The sequence below is a fragment of the Paramormyrops kingsleyae genome, chromosome 20, assembly GCF_048594095.1.
Source record: "Paramormyrops kingsleyae isolate MSU_618 chromosome 20, PKINGS_0.4, whole genome shotgun sequence".
NCBI classification, from domain to species: domain Eukaryota; kingdom Metazoa; phylum Chordata; class Actinopteri; order Osteoglossiformes; family Mormyridae; genus Paramormyrops; species Paramormyrops kingsleyae.
The window spans coordinates 16,846,589-16,864,943 of NC_132816.1; the positions used below are offsets into that span (position 1 = coordinate 16,846,589).

An 18,355-nucleotide genomic window follows, 5' to 3' on the forward strand; every position below is an offset into this window, starting at 1 on the left:
CCGATTGACTCAGTGGACTTAGACTCGTGAAAAACCGCAGCTTTTCCCATTACTCCTGAAATTCGTTTATCTACGTTTTAGGAACAAAAAGCCGTGACAAAATTAAGTATGGGGGGTGGGGGGGATCTGGTTATTCTCGGGGAACTTCCAGGTTAGGTTGTTGCCTAGTAATATTCATGCCCAGACTCTCAGCTCCATGACACTTCATTCTAAGAGAGAAAAAAATGTTTTTCTTGAGCGACAGAAGCCCGCTTTTCATTAGAGACGTTATAAAACTCTTGAATTAACAAGTTGCAATTAAAGCCATACATTCATAATAAGCTTGTCACCGGCAATTAAACTAAATGGCATTTACATTTTGTTCAAGGGATGTTTTAAGCTACATACAAAGACGGCACCACAACTGCGATCTCCGTTTCTTTAAGCCATTATTCAATAAATGTTTTGATTTCTTTGACATATTTAATAATATTTAAAAAGAATACGCCAACGTTTTAGGTTTAGAATGTGTGGGCTTTGTTAAAGAATTACTGACTGGTCTTTTAGAAAGGTTCAGGCTTAAGTTTGTTCAGGTTCAAGTTTGTTGCTATGTACACTTAACACAATGAGATGCTCACTCGCAAGCTTCCTGCAGACTTTAACAGCGTATTGCAAGTAAAAACAGTAAATAGAAGCGCCAGACAACAATGACAAGAGGAACCGCAAGACAGGCAATAAATAACAAATAAATAACGCAAGATAACACAAGCATTGTGTCATCAAGTCTGATATGACAGAGAAAATTTAATTCTTTCAGTTCCACTAAATATAAACATAAAAGCCTCCATGGATGTTGCAATGACTTCATACTCCAGACTATCATCTTGATACAAAAGGTTGTTTAATCTTGTAAAACTGACATCCGCCGCAAACTATTCAGCGACATCTCCTGCCACTGAGCAGTTAAATATAGTATCTCCATTTGTGTCGCACACAGTCTAACAGCGACTCAGTCAGTCGTAGGTTACGATATATTTCTCTACGGAACGGTACAGGTGTTTTCTTATTAAAAGCACGTCTTGGCAAGTTATATCGGAACAGCTGATGTTGTCATTAAGCATCCTGTCCTAGCCCGCCATCTGTCACTCCTAAAACCACATCCGGCTGAGAGTATCAATCGCTGAATTATAATCTAGCGTTGTGTAGTAAGAGCCATGTTATTGTAATGTCATCACTAGCCACCTGACAGGAAAGCGCTATAAAAGGTACCCGATCTTAACATGGACAAAAATAGCAGCACACAAACATTACATGAACTGCAGTATGGCATAATCAGCTTCCGCAAAATCCCATAAAATTGGCCTGCTTGCTTGATTAAGCACATTAAGATTGTGGAAGAGCACGTGGATCTCTGCTATCACAATATAGGCTACTGCAAAACAGAGTAAGGCAAGCATTAACACATTCTTCTTAGAAAGATCTTCCAGAAGCTGTGGATTCGTCTTTCTGCATTTGCTGGGTATAACTTTTAGTCCCACACTGCTTAAATTGGTCTTTGCATATTATTATATTACAGAGATTAGTTCTTCCCTGTATGTGGTGTTTTAATAAATCCAAATAGCCTACCTTTGTACTCGGAGCCAATAACGTTAGAGCACTGAAAGTAAAGTAAGAACCAACTCGCCGTTTATTCATAACTTCAAATTAAGAGTCTCTGACAAGGTGACATATGGTGGAGCCCAGCAACAACGCAAATGAGCAATAACATATAAGAAGGACTATGTAGGTAGGCGTAATACGTAATCTTTAAAGGTATAAACATTTAAGCAGGGGGTCAGCAAAGCCGTAAGGTATTACGTAAGTCTCCACACAGCAGTTTACCGCGAGCTCTGTATGAATGAAATAGTCGGCAAAATAGTAACTGCAGCAAAATGGAAAGGACTGTCAAGCCGACAGTAAAGTCTAATGTCACTCAATTGCCATCTAAAACAGGAACATATAGGCCTAGTTCATTTTGATATGCACATTTTTTTGGTGGGGGGGGGGGGGGAGTAATGAAATGACACATATTCAATAAATCTACCTCTGCCTGACGGCATTGCGATTCCCCCTCGATGCCGCATCGGTTAATCAAACTTGACCGAGTTTGGGAACTGGACTCTCGTGGTAGACCGCTACCTAATATTCGCACCTCTTAGCATGTTCCCTTCCGTCCAGCCGGCTCTAATAGCATCTAAAGGAGCCGCCGCCGACATGTGAAAGAGGGATGCGGCGAGAGAGGAATCCGGCCTCAGCTTGGGGGACACGACGCACGAGACAGCACCCGCTAAGCGAGGGAAATGACCGAAAATGCACATGCACGTGCCCGCGTATGTCGATGTGTTCCTCTGCGCACGCAGGTGTGTGCGCGTTTGTGTGTGTGTCTGTGCGTGTGCGCGCGTGTGTGCGCGCCCGCGTGTGTAAGAGGGAGAAAGAGCGAGATGACAGAGTGAAGGAAAAATGGGAGGAGGCGGTTGTAAATTAGAGTTCGTGAAGGATTTACAGTAGAGGAATTTGACTCAAAGCTGTACTTCCTATACTGAAAACGCTTTAGATTATTTTATTACATAGGGATCCGCTGACAGTTGAAACTGTCATCTTCAATGAAACTTTAATGTATTCTCTTGCCAGCCCTTCCATGCTTCAGCCGTGCCGGCTAATCCAAGCCCATTCATTCAATCGGATTGGGGGGACATGAAACAAGATATTTAGACACATAAGGTAAAGCCGTAGCATTTTACCCACGCCTTTTTCAAACGCACGTTAGGACACGTATGATGCAATTAAATGTTGTGAGGATAATTATTTCTTCCGTTACCGTTTGTTCAAGCCATAAGCCAGCCTTTATCAATATTGCGCTCACGTTCAGTACAAAGTCCAAGCTTATAGGTGGGGAGGGGAGGGAAGGGGGCAGCCAATCCTCTAAAGCAAATGCAGGGCTTACTTTACAAAATCGCTCCTTCCTGATTTTCTTTTGAATAAAAAACGATTTACTCTTTTGTTGCTTAGGGCATCTGTCGTGTCTGCCGATGGTGCACTTTTCCTTGTTTTACCAGAACTTAGTCATTTTTGCCAGTCATCTGGCACCGGCTTCAAACAATATAGCCAAAGAGTCTGAACACCATCATTAAACCTTAAAAACCGCGCTAAACATATTTTCAACTATATCGGCGGTTATGTGAATGGAAGAGGGGCTATCGCAGTAAAAATCACTCAGAACAATGCATTCTTAGTTACTATTTTCTATTCATCTCAGTGTCTCTCTCGCGCTGCACTGGTTTTGAATGCGTGTTGCAATAGACCGGGCAGTGATATTTAATCTATTTAAGTGACTTGTTTCGCATGTTTGCTTTTCTTCCGTTTCTCCCCTTGCCAGGTTCCTTACCGATGTGAATGATGGAGTCCCCTCGAACTGAATTGCAGTGCAAAATCCAAAAGGAAAGGCATACAATTAGGAATTCCATCTCCGATATAAACCAGAGCTGCTCATCCACGCTCTCTGCAACCGTGGGTTAGATCCAGATAGGAGGATAAAACAACGTAGAAAGAGGAACAGTTATAAGGCAAAAAGTCGACACTGTGTGCAAAAAAATGATAATAAAAATAATTTTAAAAATTGAAAATGGAGACGCTTTCAAATGATGGGGGGAGGCGTTGACATATAGAGAGGGAAACAGTTGCGAGGAAAGGTTGGGAGATTCTCGGCTTTTCTGATGCATGTAAAAGAATCAGACGATCGCTCCAGCTCCGGCGCTCTCCGGTGCTCACGGCGCCTGAGACATAACAAACTGCAAACTGCGGAGGAGGGACACCCCCCCACGCTCTCCCTCGCTCGCTCGCTCGGCCGCTCTCCCTTCCCCCGACCACGTGACTGCAGAGCCTCTCTACACCACCGAGCTGTCCGGAGAAACGGCGGAGAGATGGAGCTGCTGCGAGCCGGAGGCAGACACGGGGACGGTGGTCAGCTCTAACCCCGGAGGCTGGCTCTGCCTTTTTAGCCGAGACCGATTTCTTGGGGACCGGGTTAACGGCATGCAGCAATACGCATGGTGGGAAAATGAAAACGCACATACAGTAACGCTCAAAGCTGATCACTTACAGTGATGAGCCAGCAAAGCTCGCACGCAAGTGGATAACTTACAGTAAATTTGTAAAATTCTTCAATAATCCATGTAATGTCTTTTGGCGAAGCCTAGGGATTATCGGGCTTTAACATCGCGGATTTATAGGTTAGTTAATGATGAAGGTGAAAGTGTAACGGTGGCGCGTAAAGCGACTCAGATGTGTCCGAGATCAAGAGTGGCTGGATGGAACGACGGCGCAGCGCAAAGAGCAACGCGTGGAAATACGCCAGGTCCTACAAGTGGATCTAGAGGAATCAAATCAGTCAAAGGAAGACAGCGTGCGAAACAACTGGAAGAATGTAGCTTTACTGGGTTCCCCGGTGTCGCCGTCAGGCTTCTTGAGAAACTCCTCAATTGCTCGGTGGACCGCTATGGAGATCGGCGGTTTAGTTTCTAAACCACTTAAGAAGCTGCTCTTTTCCATGTATGTATGTATTTCACCGCACACGCGACAGCACAGTTTACAGAATTGCTGCCGATTAAGAACAAATATTAAAATGGGACAGTGGTGAGAAAAATAATAGCATCATAACAGTCAAACTAATAATAATCTCAGCCCAAAATTGTACGCATTTCTCATAGTTGTGAAAAAACATTTTAAGGAAGTAAGGCTGTGTCCGAATTTGTCATTTTATGCATAGGAATTATGGTCAATGAACTTTGTGAGCGTCTAGTCGACATATAGCCTACACATTTTCATCCCTAAATTACCATGCTGAATTGCTGTGTCTACCATTATTTTATTTCTAAGACTTTGCCTACATAAAATGACTCGATTTCTTGTAAATAAACGAATTAACTGAATCACAGTGGATAAATGAAGGTCATAGGACTCTGGTATAAACTACGGAACAGGGTACCAAAAACAGGGGGGAAACTTCAAAATACACGGTGTAGCCTATTTCTTTCCTTGTCCGGTGGGCAGCAGACGATTTGACAGAAGATTCTGAGGAAAAGAAAGAAGAGGAAGACGATATTCTTAGCCTTACAATTAAAGGATATTTCTTGCGAGAAAATACGACACGGAAATACCCCTTAATTGTTCGGCTAAGTCTATTAGATCGCAGATTTCCTTTCAGCCCCCTGGAACTGGAACCATGGACAGCTCTGTTTCCCAAGGATTTTCCGAACAGTAATTTCCGATATATTTTATAGCAAAACGTATTCCTTCGCTGGGAAAAAACGAACGCCGATGCCTATAGTAGCCATCAACCGTGTAAGGGAAAAAGGCAGAATAGTCATTGTTTATGCTGAGACAACCTCTTGGATGTCACGTATATAGCGAGCAGTGGCACATTACGGCTGGTACAGGTGTGCATGCAGCGCTCTCGTGTGGGTGCGCATTACAACAGGGACCGATTCCTACGGGCCACTTCCGTTCGCCGTATACAGTCATCTGAAGATGTTGCTAATCATTACTACGCTTGGCTTTTTGCAATATGAATTCCTATTAATTAATTAATATTCAAATCATTTTAAATCTGTAAAATTAGAAATATTAGCAGGCTGACTATACTGAGCGCTGACCTGCATATCATACCTAACTGTTTTATATACTCTTTGAAGTATAGGCTATATCTTTTTAAAGATATGTGTCCAACAAGTATGCACATACGCTGGACAAAAAGGCTTTTGGAAATAAAGGAGAATAAATCTCGTTTGGCAATACGCCTTTCTGCAGCAAAAGCTGAAAACTAGGGTAATAAACAGGTATGTATGATTTTCTGAAAAATCTGAAAGACGCCGAATGGTTAAAGCAATCAGTAACCAAGTCACGTTTTTGCAGTGAATCAAGTTTTAAAGACGGGATAAACCTCATGTGGAAGCGCGCCCAGAGGTAAACTGTTTTAACAAGTGGTTTCTGACCTCCGACGAAAATTAAAAGGGTTGAAATAAACCTATGGCGTACATTGTAAGCCATTACCAAAGCACGGTACAAATACCTGAGTTGATACACGATTGTAGCTTATTTATAGTCTTTCTTGTTTTTTAACCATATAATCCGATCCTTGATTTGATTTCTGACGGGCTATTTAAAATCGTTTTCGTCGCCACAGTAACCAGAATTCAACACTTCATTTGGACATTTAAAGAATACGATGCTATAGAATAAGCGGTAGATATTGGATTATGAGCATTTAGTTTCACCCAGTATTGTAATATCTAATATACACGAAAACGAACTAAGACGGATTGTCTATATAAATCGCGGTGTGTCAGAATTAAGCACTGTTGCACAAAACACCGATTAAAAAAATACTTCAATATAACTGATATACGAGAACGCCCGAATTATTAAATAGATTTTTTTCTTGTTTTCATCAGACATAATGCACGGCGTTGGGTGCATGGATTAAAGGATCGTATTTGCTCTTGTACTGCTAGAGAGGAATGGTTATTTTCGGATAATGCAGGAGAAAAAACGGATACGAGTTACCATTTTCCCACGGTTGTGGTGGTTGCTTAGTAAGACGTGGGCATAGGGGTACCTGTATTTTGGACTTCGGAACCCCGTACTGCGAAGGCACTACGCTCAGCCCTGTTCATTAAACGCACCAGTGCTCCCCTGCGCTCTCATCATTCCATATTTCATATTATTCTTTCATATTATCATATTTTATCCCCTCTTTTTGAGCCCTTCCCAGGCGGAGCAGCAAGTACATGAAGTGGGTTATGCAATCTTATGTAACCGCCGTATTCGAAAACAAAAACATAGTCGTTTTTACTTTGATAAACTCCTGGCTGAAACGTGATGAAACTTAAGCCTAATTAATTACGAACATGGCTGGAACTAATCCAACACAGAGCGGTAAGTAGTGGCTAATTGGGTATATGGTGTATTGTAAGATTTGCACACTGCATATAAACAAGGACTAAATTATATTAGCAGATTGCACACAATCTTGACTCCTCCTACTCTTCTGTGAGCAGCATTCATGCCACGTTTAATCGCAAAACCTTGACATACCCAATTTACCTGTTGAGAGCTCAGACTACTGTCAGACCTGCATACTGTACCAGTCATTGTGGAGCAGGACCGCCAAATTACAGATCACAGTGTGAAACTGACAGTTTTCACCTCTCATTATTTTCCCATGTAGCACTGCAGTAATTTTCATCTTGATATTTTTTCAGTCATGTACTGGAGTAACATTGTCTTTCATTACGAAATAGAGAAGGTGACATCAGCGTGGTTGCCCGACAGAGATTAAGTTAGCCTGAATGTTTTTGTTGTTGCAGTTTGTCGTTGTTTTTGTCGGTTTTCTTCAGTTCTTCCAAAAATGTGAAGATGAACAGAAAACAAAATACAAGAGAATAAGCTAATGCAGGTACAGATGTTTGTGCACACTGCTTTATATAAAAGGAGCTGCTTACCAGACAAATAATGTTGTACATAAATAAGATATCATACTGTTGGACTCAGAGGTTCATGCACTTTGAGTATTGGTGTATAAATTCAAATTAAGGGACCACTTTATAAAGTGTCTCATTTAGGATCAACTGAGTCTCTTATGAATCTATCAGTCATCTAATGAACCAAATTAGATTTAAAATAGCTTGTTTACAATAAGGAAATTGAAATTGAATTTACAAATCATAGACCATGCATATATCTCTAATCTCTAGCGATGGTCTTTAATTATGGAAGCTGAATCCATAGACTGGTTGTTTATCTTGACTGGTTGTCTCTCCAAGAACTGTATGGTCAAGATCCATTCTCAGCACTGCATCTTTCAAGTCAAGCCATAATGATGCAGCATGTTTACATTTTCTTGAATACAGAGCTCCAGATGCCCTGTATGGGTGTATGAGAAGGCTTTGTTGTGATTTCTACTGAACAGTGAGGTCTCCACCCATTTAAGGGGGTCCACACATAATTTACACCCATGGATTCAACACAGGTAGGTGAGCAAAAACAGTCTGCACTACTTCATGAATTTCTGTAATGGTATGCTGTTAAGGTTGGAGACAATACAGGAGAAAACTCGAGAGGGTAGTTAGGATACTGTTAATATAATTTAGCCCTGAATTCACAAATCTGTATCTTTCATGGTGTTCCATCAATCCTACAGAAGCCATAAAGAGATTTATGTGAACATGAAATGTTTCCGTTATTGTGTCTGCCATGTAATTTCCTGCAGATTCCATAGTAATTCCGAAACCAGCCAGACCGGCTTTCCGCAAGTCTGAGGTTGTATATCTAATTGACTCTGGACCTGCCGCCATTATCTCCTTGTTATCAGAGTTGAGCAGATGGAAGTGCTGTGTCATCCAAACCCAATTGTCCTTTATACAAGCTTCCATTTTAGAGGGGTGACATATTTGACTGCGTTTAATAGACACGTAAAATTACGTGTCATTGGCCCAGCCTGGTTGTAAACACCAAACTTATTAATAATATCCCCAGGAGAGAGAATTTATAAGAGATAAGAAACAGCTCAGAGCCAAATGGACACACCACACTTATCCAGTGAACATTCAGAATATTCACAATTCACGTACAGTGCCAGTTAAAAGTTTGGACACACCTACCCATAGAAAAGTTTATTTGTACTGTTCTCTACATTTTAGAATAATTATAAACATCAAAACTATAAAATAAGATATATGAAATTATGCAATAACCAAAATATTATTAAACAAAAAATAATTTGTTGGGAGAGCAGCTCAAATCCCTGAAATCCTGTGGTCAGCAGAGTGATCCCACCATTGGACTCCTGAGCGAGTCCCTTAACCCCAATTGCCCCAGGGACTGGCTGCCCCTACTGTCTCCTCTATGCCAGTTTCATGAGGTGGCCTCCTGGGATGCTTTCCCAGCTGTCATGAAGGAGCGCCCACATATGCTGAGCTCTCATTGGCCGATTCCCTTCACCTTCTGGTCAAACGCTTCCCATATTATCTCTGCTGTTTAGGTCAGGTGACCAGGTCATGTGATGCGGCTTTTATCGCTCTCCTCCATAGACAGCTTGGCGTGTCTAAACTTTTGACTGGTACTATGAGACACTGCAATCAGAGAAGGGTCATATTCATACATGTTGATTAACCTTTTAAGTTTCAGATGTTATTTGTCTGCAGACAGACAGATGTCTGAAAAGCGATATGTTTCTGTAAAATGTTGATTTAAAAATGTCAGGTTTGAAACAGGTAAGTAGCTACCCATCATTAAAATCCAAATAAGACTTCTTGAAAGTATCCTACATCTTAAAAACATTATATATTTATAATGTTTCGAATCAACTTTCCTGATTTACATAGATGATCCTTCATTATTTTCTTGAGCATGTTTACAAAACAAATAAGTGGACTAAGCAGACTACACTGACATCTCACATCCCCAGGGCTCAGGGTTCGAACCCTGCCCCCGCTTTGTATGTAGGGTGTTTGCATGCTCACCATGTCCCCCTTTTAACAGTCTGAAGACATGCAGTTAACTGAATTGGTGACTTTAAATACCCAAGGTGTGTCAGTGTATGTATGTGTCTGTGCTCAATGATGGACTGAGACTTCATCCAGGGTGTTGCCCCTGCATTGTTCCCTATGCTGCCTGTGATTGGCTCCACACCACGCCTGTGACTTACTGGATAAGCAGTCGGAAAATAGATGGATAGATTTAAAGCTTAGAATTAAGATTCTTTATTCACTAGGCGTAACAGGAAATTACTCCAGATAAACATCATATAGCAACATCAAACAGTAGATGTTGCAGACCTGCTCGCTTCTGCCACTGGCAGCTGAGAACACATTTTAAATCTTATTTCTGACCTTAATAGCTTTGCAAGTGGCGAAATGAAGAAAGTCATCATCACTGCAGCATGATCAGTGGGATTTCTGATTAGCTTCTACACGGTGCCAGGTCCGTAAGGCAACTTACCTGAAGGGAAATTCATGGCTGTGCTTATTTCCAATTAGTGTAAGTAGTGAGGAGTAGCCACACACAGTTAATTGAAACAGCTGAAAAAGCGGGCATGATGAAACATCTATACACGTCTTTGAGTTAAGTTTAATATTTTTTTGAGTGTTGCCAATATGTATTTCATAGCTTTGGCGTTCCTTGATGCAACATTATACAAGGTAGAAGCTTTTTCAGTTGAGATCACGGTTTCTCTGAATGTCTCCATAAATTCCGCCACGTCATAGCAGTCAAAAACAGATAATTTATGATCTCACAGGGTGAGCCAGTTTAAGTTCTAATGTAATGAGAAAATACTTTGACAGAATACGGCGTGTTTTGTGTTTTTGCGTGTGTAAAAACAGATCCAGGAGAAATCACGAAAGCGGGATCATTTTGCTGCTTTAATTTGAAAGTTACCTTCATAATCAGAATCTTGCTGATGTGGCGACCAAAGAAGAAGCGTGGTCACTAAATACAGAGATATAACCAGGAAATGGGGCGGGAATCGGCAGAAACACAAAAATACTGCAAATTATTATTATGGTAGAAGCAGAATGACATCCACCTGGGGGGGGGGGGGTGTCGCGGAGGGAGCAAAAGGGCACTTCTCACTCGAGGAAGGTTCTCCTTTTAGGAAGCCTCAACATGAAGGGCCTCGATTTGGGTGTGGATGGTAAGGCCGTGTCCCTACGAATATTGTGGGAGTACCGTGTGTGTATTTAGGGGGGCAGGGGGTTCAGGCTGATTTGGACCATATCAATGTCAAAACCAAACTTACACCTTTGCCCAAAATATCAGGTAATTCATTTATTCCGAAGAAACTGTCACACTCATGCAAACTGGCTTTATTAAGACTAAACTGTCATATTGTGAGTTATTATCCAAGCAAGAATTCAAGCCCAGATCCTCATTTGAGGGGTAAAAAAATAAATAAATAAAGTGGTGCTACTGTTGTTGAAAATAACTTTTTAAAATGCTGGATTACTCTGAAAATATTTTCAAGTCAACAAAACACATGAAAGCAAAAAAAGAAAAAAGAAAAAAATCAATAAACCACAGCAGTGGTGTAGACGCGATGTCAGGACTGAGTACAGATCAAAAGTAGATTTTGAAATGTAAGCCCTCCTCTGCCATGCTAGTTCACGCACAGGCTGTGATCCAGAAATGGTGATTAGTTTGTGAAAGTGAAAGTGAAATGCAGCCTTTAGAGGTATTCTGCATCCATGAATTAGAAATGCCATGACTTCTATTGATGCAGCCCCTAATGATCTGAGCCCCCTTCATCTCTGTCCACTCCGCAGAGCATTATTCAGATCCCAGGTAAGTTACCAGGTGTTGTCAGCCCAGAAACTGCCATGTGACAGTGATTGTAAAGAAAAATAAGAAGCAAGACGTCACTAAAAACATTGGGAGCTTAAGCCACGTAGCCCTCCCCCCCCCCCCCAGCACCATTTATGGTGTCAGCCAAGTTCTCCTTGTATTGTTCTAAAGGGAATTTGATTTAAATCGACTCTGGCTTCCTGCCACGGTATGAAAGAAGGCAGCTCTGTATCATCGCAACAGCACTGCGATGTTAACGGACCTCACCTGGATAAACAGGAGTTTAGACAGGGGCAGGGCCACAGAGGCACTGGCCCCAGCTAATTGGCCCCCAGAGTGCCTCCTTCCCTGTCATTCACCGATTTAAAACATATGATTGGCTAATGATGAGGTTGAACCCTCTATGAATTATGGTCCCTCTCTTTTGGTTACGGGAGCTTTACTTACATAAAATTGTTCTGAGGGCAGAAAGAAAAATGCTTGGTTCGGAGAGATAACCAATCAGATCTTGTTCAGATGTCAGACCAACCAATCAGACGTCTTGGTCCCGCCTCCTCTACAATCCGACTGGCTCTCTCTCTGAACCAATCATTTTTCATTCTGCCCTGAGAACATTTTTGTGTAAGTAAAACTCCCACAAGCCTCTTGTGCCCCCCAGTTTTTAAAATCCCTAGAATGACCCTTAGCTTTAGATATTATGGCAGCTGGTTCCTGGGGTACATGCAGATATTCTGTATGTCACTGCACATAGAAAAACCTGATCTGCCTGTTCTCTGTAAGGGAGAAGCACAGTGTACAAAATGTTTTTTATGTCTGATCACTGAAAGCCTGCTGTAAATGACGTTCATAAACCAAATATAAAATAATTTATTGACTCAATTCTGGCTGATAAGTAACATTCTTGGAGAAGAAATCTACAGCTAACTAATTATTATTGTTGCTCTTTTCAGTGACACAGTGAGATTTATTAACCTTTGTTAACAAATCTTGTTTTATACATTTTTTTGAAGTTGGCTCCACAAATACACACGTGTTTGTTTTAAATAATGAGGCCATAGATAGCTAAACTGTAAAGCTTTTGCTTGCACACTGTGATCATTAAGCCCCAGTAACAATCAACAGAAATGGGACAAGTGGGTGAGTGATATTTACTGTTCTTTGCCCTTGGAACTGGCAGGCAAAGCAGAAGGTTAATCGGGTTTTAAATGTCAAGATCCACAAAACAAATTTAGTTAATTGATGTAAAATGCTAGAGGACTGAAAACAGTTTTCAATTTGAAATTTGAGTCAACAAAGTAGAGATATAAGGACAAATTAGAAGAGCGTCTGGATGCCTGAGTTGGCTCTTTATTCATTTCGTCTGCACTTCTAAACAAAGATGCACCTCGTACACTTTTATCCGAAGAAACATTGATTTTTTTTGGCTTTATAAAGTGCTGCGCAAAAGTCTTCTGAAAGACGACAAAGAAAATTGTTAAAAGCTGTTTATCTGGGCAGTAAGTATATATTTGTCCAGAAAAAAGCATTTAAGATTAGAACAGATAGACATAAAGCGTAATACAACAGAAAATAAGAATTTGTTCTCTTCTCTATGGAATTACGGATATCTTGCTGGATGCCTGGAAAAACACCGCTTCAGTTCCCTAACCTCTCCTTAGGGGCCCCTCAGCCATTACACTTATTTAAGTTTCACCACCAGCTCACTTAATTAATTAACTTAATTAGTGAATTAACTTGATGCGGTATTGATTAGCCAACAAGCCGTGCTAGTGATCGAGACCAACATGTACATGGGTGTACTGCAAGGCCGTAATTAAAATAAATAAGTTCTCCCCCCAATATTCAGATGTGATCACAATATCCTCCCCAGTATGTATTATAATTACAGCCTTGGTCCCTGCCAATGTGGACTCCATGGCTACGGCCTTAGTGCATTGGATGGCGTTTGAGGAAAGCTTTTGAAATGACTAAATTGACACATTTTGACAGAGATTAAATCACACAAACATAGTATAAACACAATTTGTTACCTAAGACTTTCACACAGCACTATATATTGTTCCAAGTCAGATTGATGACCTTGGTCAAGGATACACAGTAGGCTTCCTTAGATTTCAATCTCCTATTTACCGATTATCCGCAAATCCTGAATCTTAACGCACTATATTACTTTTCTGTCCTATCGGTGTATTTGGTGGTGGGTCAGATGAGACTTCTAGGACCAGGGTAACTTAGCATAGCATGTCGGCAGTAGGTCAACACAGGCTGAGCGGATTCAATCATTCTGTCACATAATTAAACAGATCAGCCGGAGATAGGAGAGAACAACGAGAGAAGCCTTGAGATGGTTCATTATTTGTGCGATTCACGTACATTCAGGTTGGTCACAGTCGTATCCTCTTCCAGTCATCCAGTATCATTGACATTTAAAGAGCACAATAGCAACGTGTGAGATAACAGCCCCAGAGCTCAGCAGGGAGTTAAAACTGCTCATTAAATACTTGACTCCATGCGAGAAGATGAAATTCGTTTGGTTTTCTGCACGTTGAGAGCAGAATCGCAATTTCTCCCGTCTTTGAAGAAGCAGTATTCAACCATGTTGGTACCTACTGCTGGTACTCAGTGTTATTGGCAGCTGGGCAAGAAATAGATTACAGGCTATAACAATGTCCTTTTGGCACATCGTGTGTCTTTTTTTTATTCCAGCTGAGTTCCTAATTATAAATGTTTGATTAAGCTATTGACTGCATAAACTGTGCGATTCAGTGCCCCAGCACCATATGCAACAAACATGCAAATAAAATTATTTCAAGTGAGTCAAAAAGAATTTGTGTGTTGAGCTTTAGCTTGTCTGTATAAGCACAGGGACTTTTTATATATATATAAACAAAATGTTCATATTAACCATTTTGGAAACATTAACTGAACGTATTACTACCTTAATTTACACCGATTCCTCCTTAAGTTTTGTAGACAAAGCAGACAAACAAAATTAAACAATAGGAATGCAGCACTTCTGTTGCTTTGATCCCTAATAACACCAAATTATTCATATTAAGGAGCAAAGATTCATGTGTTTCCACTATTGCTGGTGCTGTTTTATGATGCATAACACAAATTTTCTTTAACATGACTAAAACTGTACTTTGGACCCAGCACATCTGCTTTAACATAATTAGAATCGCGTGATTAATTCAATCCACAGTTCAATCAAGGGTAATTACAGACAATGAAGCTTTTCTCCGAGCAGCCCAGTCCAGGGCAGAGCAACTAATCTGATGAAAATATGTTGTCTTTTCATTTCTGGAAACAAACGTTCAGGCTTTATAATTAAGTCTCGACAGCAAACAGGTCCGTCTTTGCTCAGTTAATTCAAGCAAGTTTCGGAGAAAAAGCCATGGACTGCAGAACCTGGGGGGGGCTTGGGGAGAGATGGGCAGGGGGTGCACCCAGGCCTGGGTAGCCCCCTAGTGGACAGTTTTTTTTGGGGGGGGGGGGGGGGACAGTGGGTGCACTCGGGCCTGGGCAGCCCCTAGTGGAAATTTTAATGCCCCACACTCCCATTCAGATGTGCTTGGTCATCCATGATTAAAACATCAGACATCAGAAATCACATCCTTCAGGAAGTACACGCACTGAATTACACCATAATCCATCATAAGTCTACTACATCACTGACATACAGTATGTACTACATTGTAAGCATGAGAACAGTATGCATAGTGGGACACACTGTGGTTGCCATGTTGAATATTACCTGATTTGGACGTTTACTAATAACATAACTTAACCATCTTGAAAATTAAAGTTAGTTAAAAATTATCAAAGAAAAAAATCCATACTGAAGTCAACGTAATTAAATATGTATTTTTTTCCTACTTAAATTGATACAGAGACAGCATTTCCTCTGCCATTGCACACTTCAGAATTGTATGCATGTCATATCGTTTCGCTACTGTTTCATCTATACTGAGGATTTGGACATACTGCTTATCGTGCATACTATATTTTGCCTACTTCATAGCAAACAAGTATGTAATTTCAGACACACCCTATGAGACTTGCAGCAAGTCAGGCAAAATTACACTTAAAAATTAACGGGCAGAATGAAACATGGCCCACATGCATGCTGGGAAAAGCCAACAAGGGCTCCAATAAAACGTTCCTGTTAGGAATGCTTGTGAAGGAATTTCCTTCGTCGAAAGTGAGCAGATGCTCCTGCTGGGACACTTTGCTGTGCATTGTGGAGATACAGCTGGCATTTGGCAGTTTCATGCGACTTCCAGTGAGAAAACTACCGCCGAGATTAGTTTTTTGTCTTTCAATAGCGCCGCACGTTGGTGAGAAACCCTGAGGACACTGGGAAGTGGGAAAGGAGATGTCCTCCAAATTTGGCTCTGCAGCTCGTTCTCCAGTAGAGCTGAGAGTCATTATCACTGAAATAAATCAAGCCCTTGTTTCACACTTTCATGCTGATAATTGTATGCCAATTATCTGCCATGACACAAAAGCCACGGACCGACTTAGGCGAACAAATTAGCGATGAAGGAATCTGAGCTGCGACAATTATTCATTTTGCATTTGGAGGATTATAAAGGCATGTGGCTCACAATCCAAAAAGCCTCGGTGTACATGGCGTCATACCTGAATGCACATGACAGCACGTGACATGGACACTCTAAAACGAGAGCAACATCGACCTATTGATGAAATCGAGACGTGTCAGCAACAAATGCTTCATTGGCGGTTGGCTGCCATTCAACGGTAATTTATCGACAACGTTGGAGTACAGACAAAAGAAAAAAAAACAAAGATAACAGCACAACTCTCTAGTTTAACAAGACGCTACGGCCGGCTACAGCAGCTCTCCATTTTGTTTTTGTCAGCACTCATTTCTTTGAGAAAACATTGTCCTCGTTAACCGTTTACCGGCGCTCAGCCTGAGCCATGACAGCCAGATCGATATCGCGTTGTGTGGATTGAATTAGCTGATTTAGCAGTATGTGCGATCACCTCCAGCTCAAAATGGGCTGTTTTTGCCCATTGTACATTTTAAAATGTATTTATACCATTACTAAAATTGCACGTTACATATCAAAAGGTAGGAACCGTACAGCATCTGTGAGAAAATTATATACTGACTACTAGACTGAAGAGTATTCGAGTAAAAAAAAGTGCTTTGGTGATGTAAATTTGGCTTTTACTATATAAATAATAATAATAATAATAATAATAATAATAATAATAACATATTTTTTCATAATTAAGGAAAAAAGAAAAATCCTGTGCAGGGTTATGATGAGCCAAGAGTCCCATGCAGCACTGAGAACAAGGTATGGGCCCTCAATCACAGTAACAACAAACAAGGTCGGACTTATGCTTTATGCACAGGCTGTAGCCCAGGGGGGGGGACACACATTTTTTCTGGTTGTTACAGCAGCATTGTATGCAGTAGGTAGGGCCTCAACAATGGCTTTAGATTAGAAGCAACCATCCCCTAAATTCGGCCCTAATACAAAATAATAAAATAAATTGAAAGTCAATAATAATAAAAACACATTTAATTCATAGTTTACTGAGCACTTCCCCATACACTTAGCTTTACAGGTGTATCTGAAAACCGTTGGTCAAATTTAAATGATGCGAAGTAACAGTATTGCATTGGAATGTTTGTGTTGCTTGGCAACAGTAAAAAGTTGGCTGGTGGGAACTTTTTTTTTTTAATTTTTTTTGCAGATGCCCATAAATGTTTAAACAAAAAACCAAGCAAAGTATCATCTGTTGTGGCTTATTACTGTTACCTTATAAATGCTACTTGATGAACAGTTGTACAAAAGTAATAACATATAAGGAGTGCAATTGTACTCCAATATATCACAGCTGTGATTTGGTCGAAGATAACCACAGCCGTGATATATCGCAGGACAACCGCACTCCTTCTTGTATGTTATTGCTTAATTATAAGTCTTATTTCATCACTTTTCTTCACCACACTGATGCTTTTCCCCCCAAACTTTTACACCATTATTTAAATGACCACGATACACTGCCGAACGCTCACCCTCACTACACCAAGTCACTGGTTCATTAGCTTGGCTGTCATGTGCAGATTCTGATGTTTGGACTAATCGCATCATTTTATATGAGACGGAAGAGAAGGGGACAGCAAGAGCCATTGGCATCATTAGAGAAAAACATGGTTCTTGTTAAAGAAAGACATAAGCTTAGTTAAAGGAAGGATTAAAGAAGAGTAAATCCAGATTGTATCCGTTTTTTATTATTTTTAAATGAAAGCGTATGGAGTGTTGAATGGCTGATATGCTGTCAGGATCCTTCCCTGCCACATCCATTTCCCAGTTTGGCCAGTTGATGTCGCTGGTCATCCCATTTTGTATTCCCCTAGTGCAGTGTTTCTCAACCCAGTCCTCAGCGAAGCCCAGCCAGTCCACGTTTTTGCTCCCTCCCAGCTCCCAGCCAATCAGGAACACCGAATAGCTGGTACAGGTGCGCTGGGAGCTGAGAGGAAGCAAAAATGTGGACTGGCTGGGGTTCGCTGAGGACTGGGTTGAGAAACACTGCCCTAGTGTATTCCACTGTTCCCCAATGCCGCCAGCTGGCTGAATGGGCTGAGCGTGCGGCTGAAAAACGACCTCCCCTACCATCGTGGCTTCGAGGGCCTCGACTTTGTTACATGATTTCTTACCTTAGTTAATTGTTCTTGTGTTTCATTTTAGGTCTTTGTTTTGTGTCTTTGGTTCTAGTTTACCCTGCCTGGGTCTAGTTTAGGTATGTCCTGTTTACTTATGTTCCCAGTATCTCCTAGTGTTTGAATCTGTGGTTGTTAACCACCCTCACCTGGACCCTGTTTCTCCAGTCTTCAGTGTTTGGTTAATTGGTTATGGCCCGCACCTGCCCCTGATCTAGCCCTGGTCTCATGTGTATTTGAGTGCCTGCCCTGGTTCAGTTCCTCAGTTGGCCATTGTGTTTGTTCCTGTATTGC

At 41.1% G+C, this 18,355-nt stretch overlaps 1 protein-coding gene and 1 long non-coding RNA gene across 2 annotated transcripts in view; one reads left to right on the forward strand and one right to left on the reverse strand.

Moving 5' to 3' along the window:
- Window positions 1-3,795, reverse strand: part of grid1b (glutamate receptor, ionotropic, delta 1b) — a 250,694-nt gene extending 246,899 nt beyond the window's left edge. Inside the window, 1 exon segment of the mRNA XM_023830787.2 lies at window positions 3,404-3,795. Within this exon segment, the coding sequence (XP_023686555.1) occupies window positions 3,404-3,482 (79 nt within the window). The 5' untranslated portion in view covers window positions 3,483-3,795.
- LOC111853645 (uncharacterized) lies at window positions 2,130-3,476 on the forward strand. The gene is made up of 3 exons (XR_002840495.2): window positions 2,130-2,378; window positions 2,650-2,739; window positions 3,395-3,476. It is a non-coding gene; the product is annotated as an uncharacterized lncRNA (long non-coding RNA).
- Window positions 3,796-18,355: the final 14,560 nt, after the last annotated feature.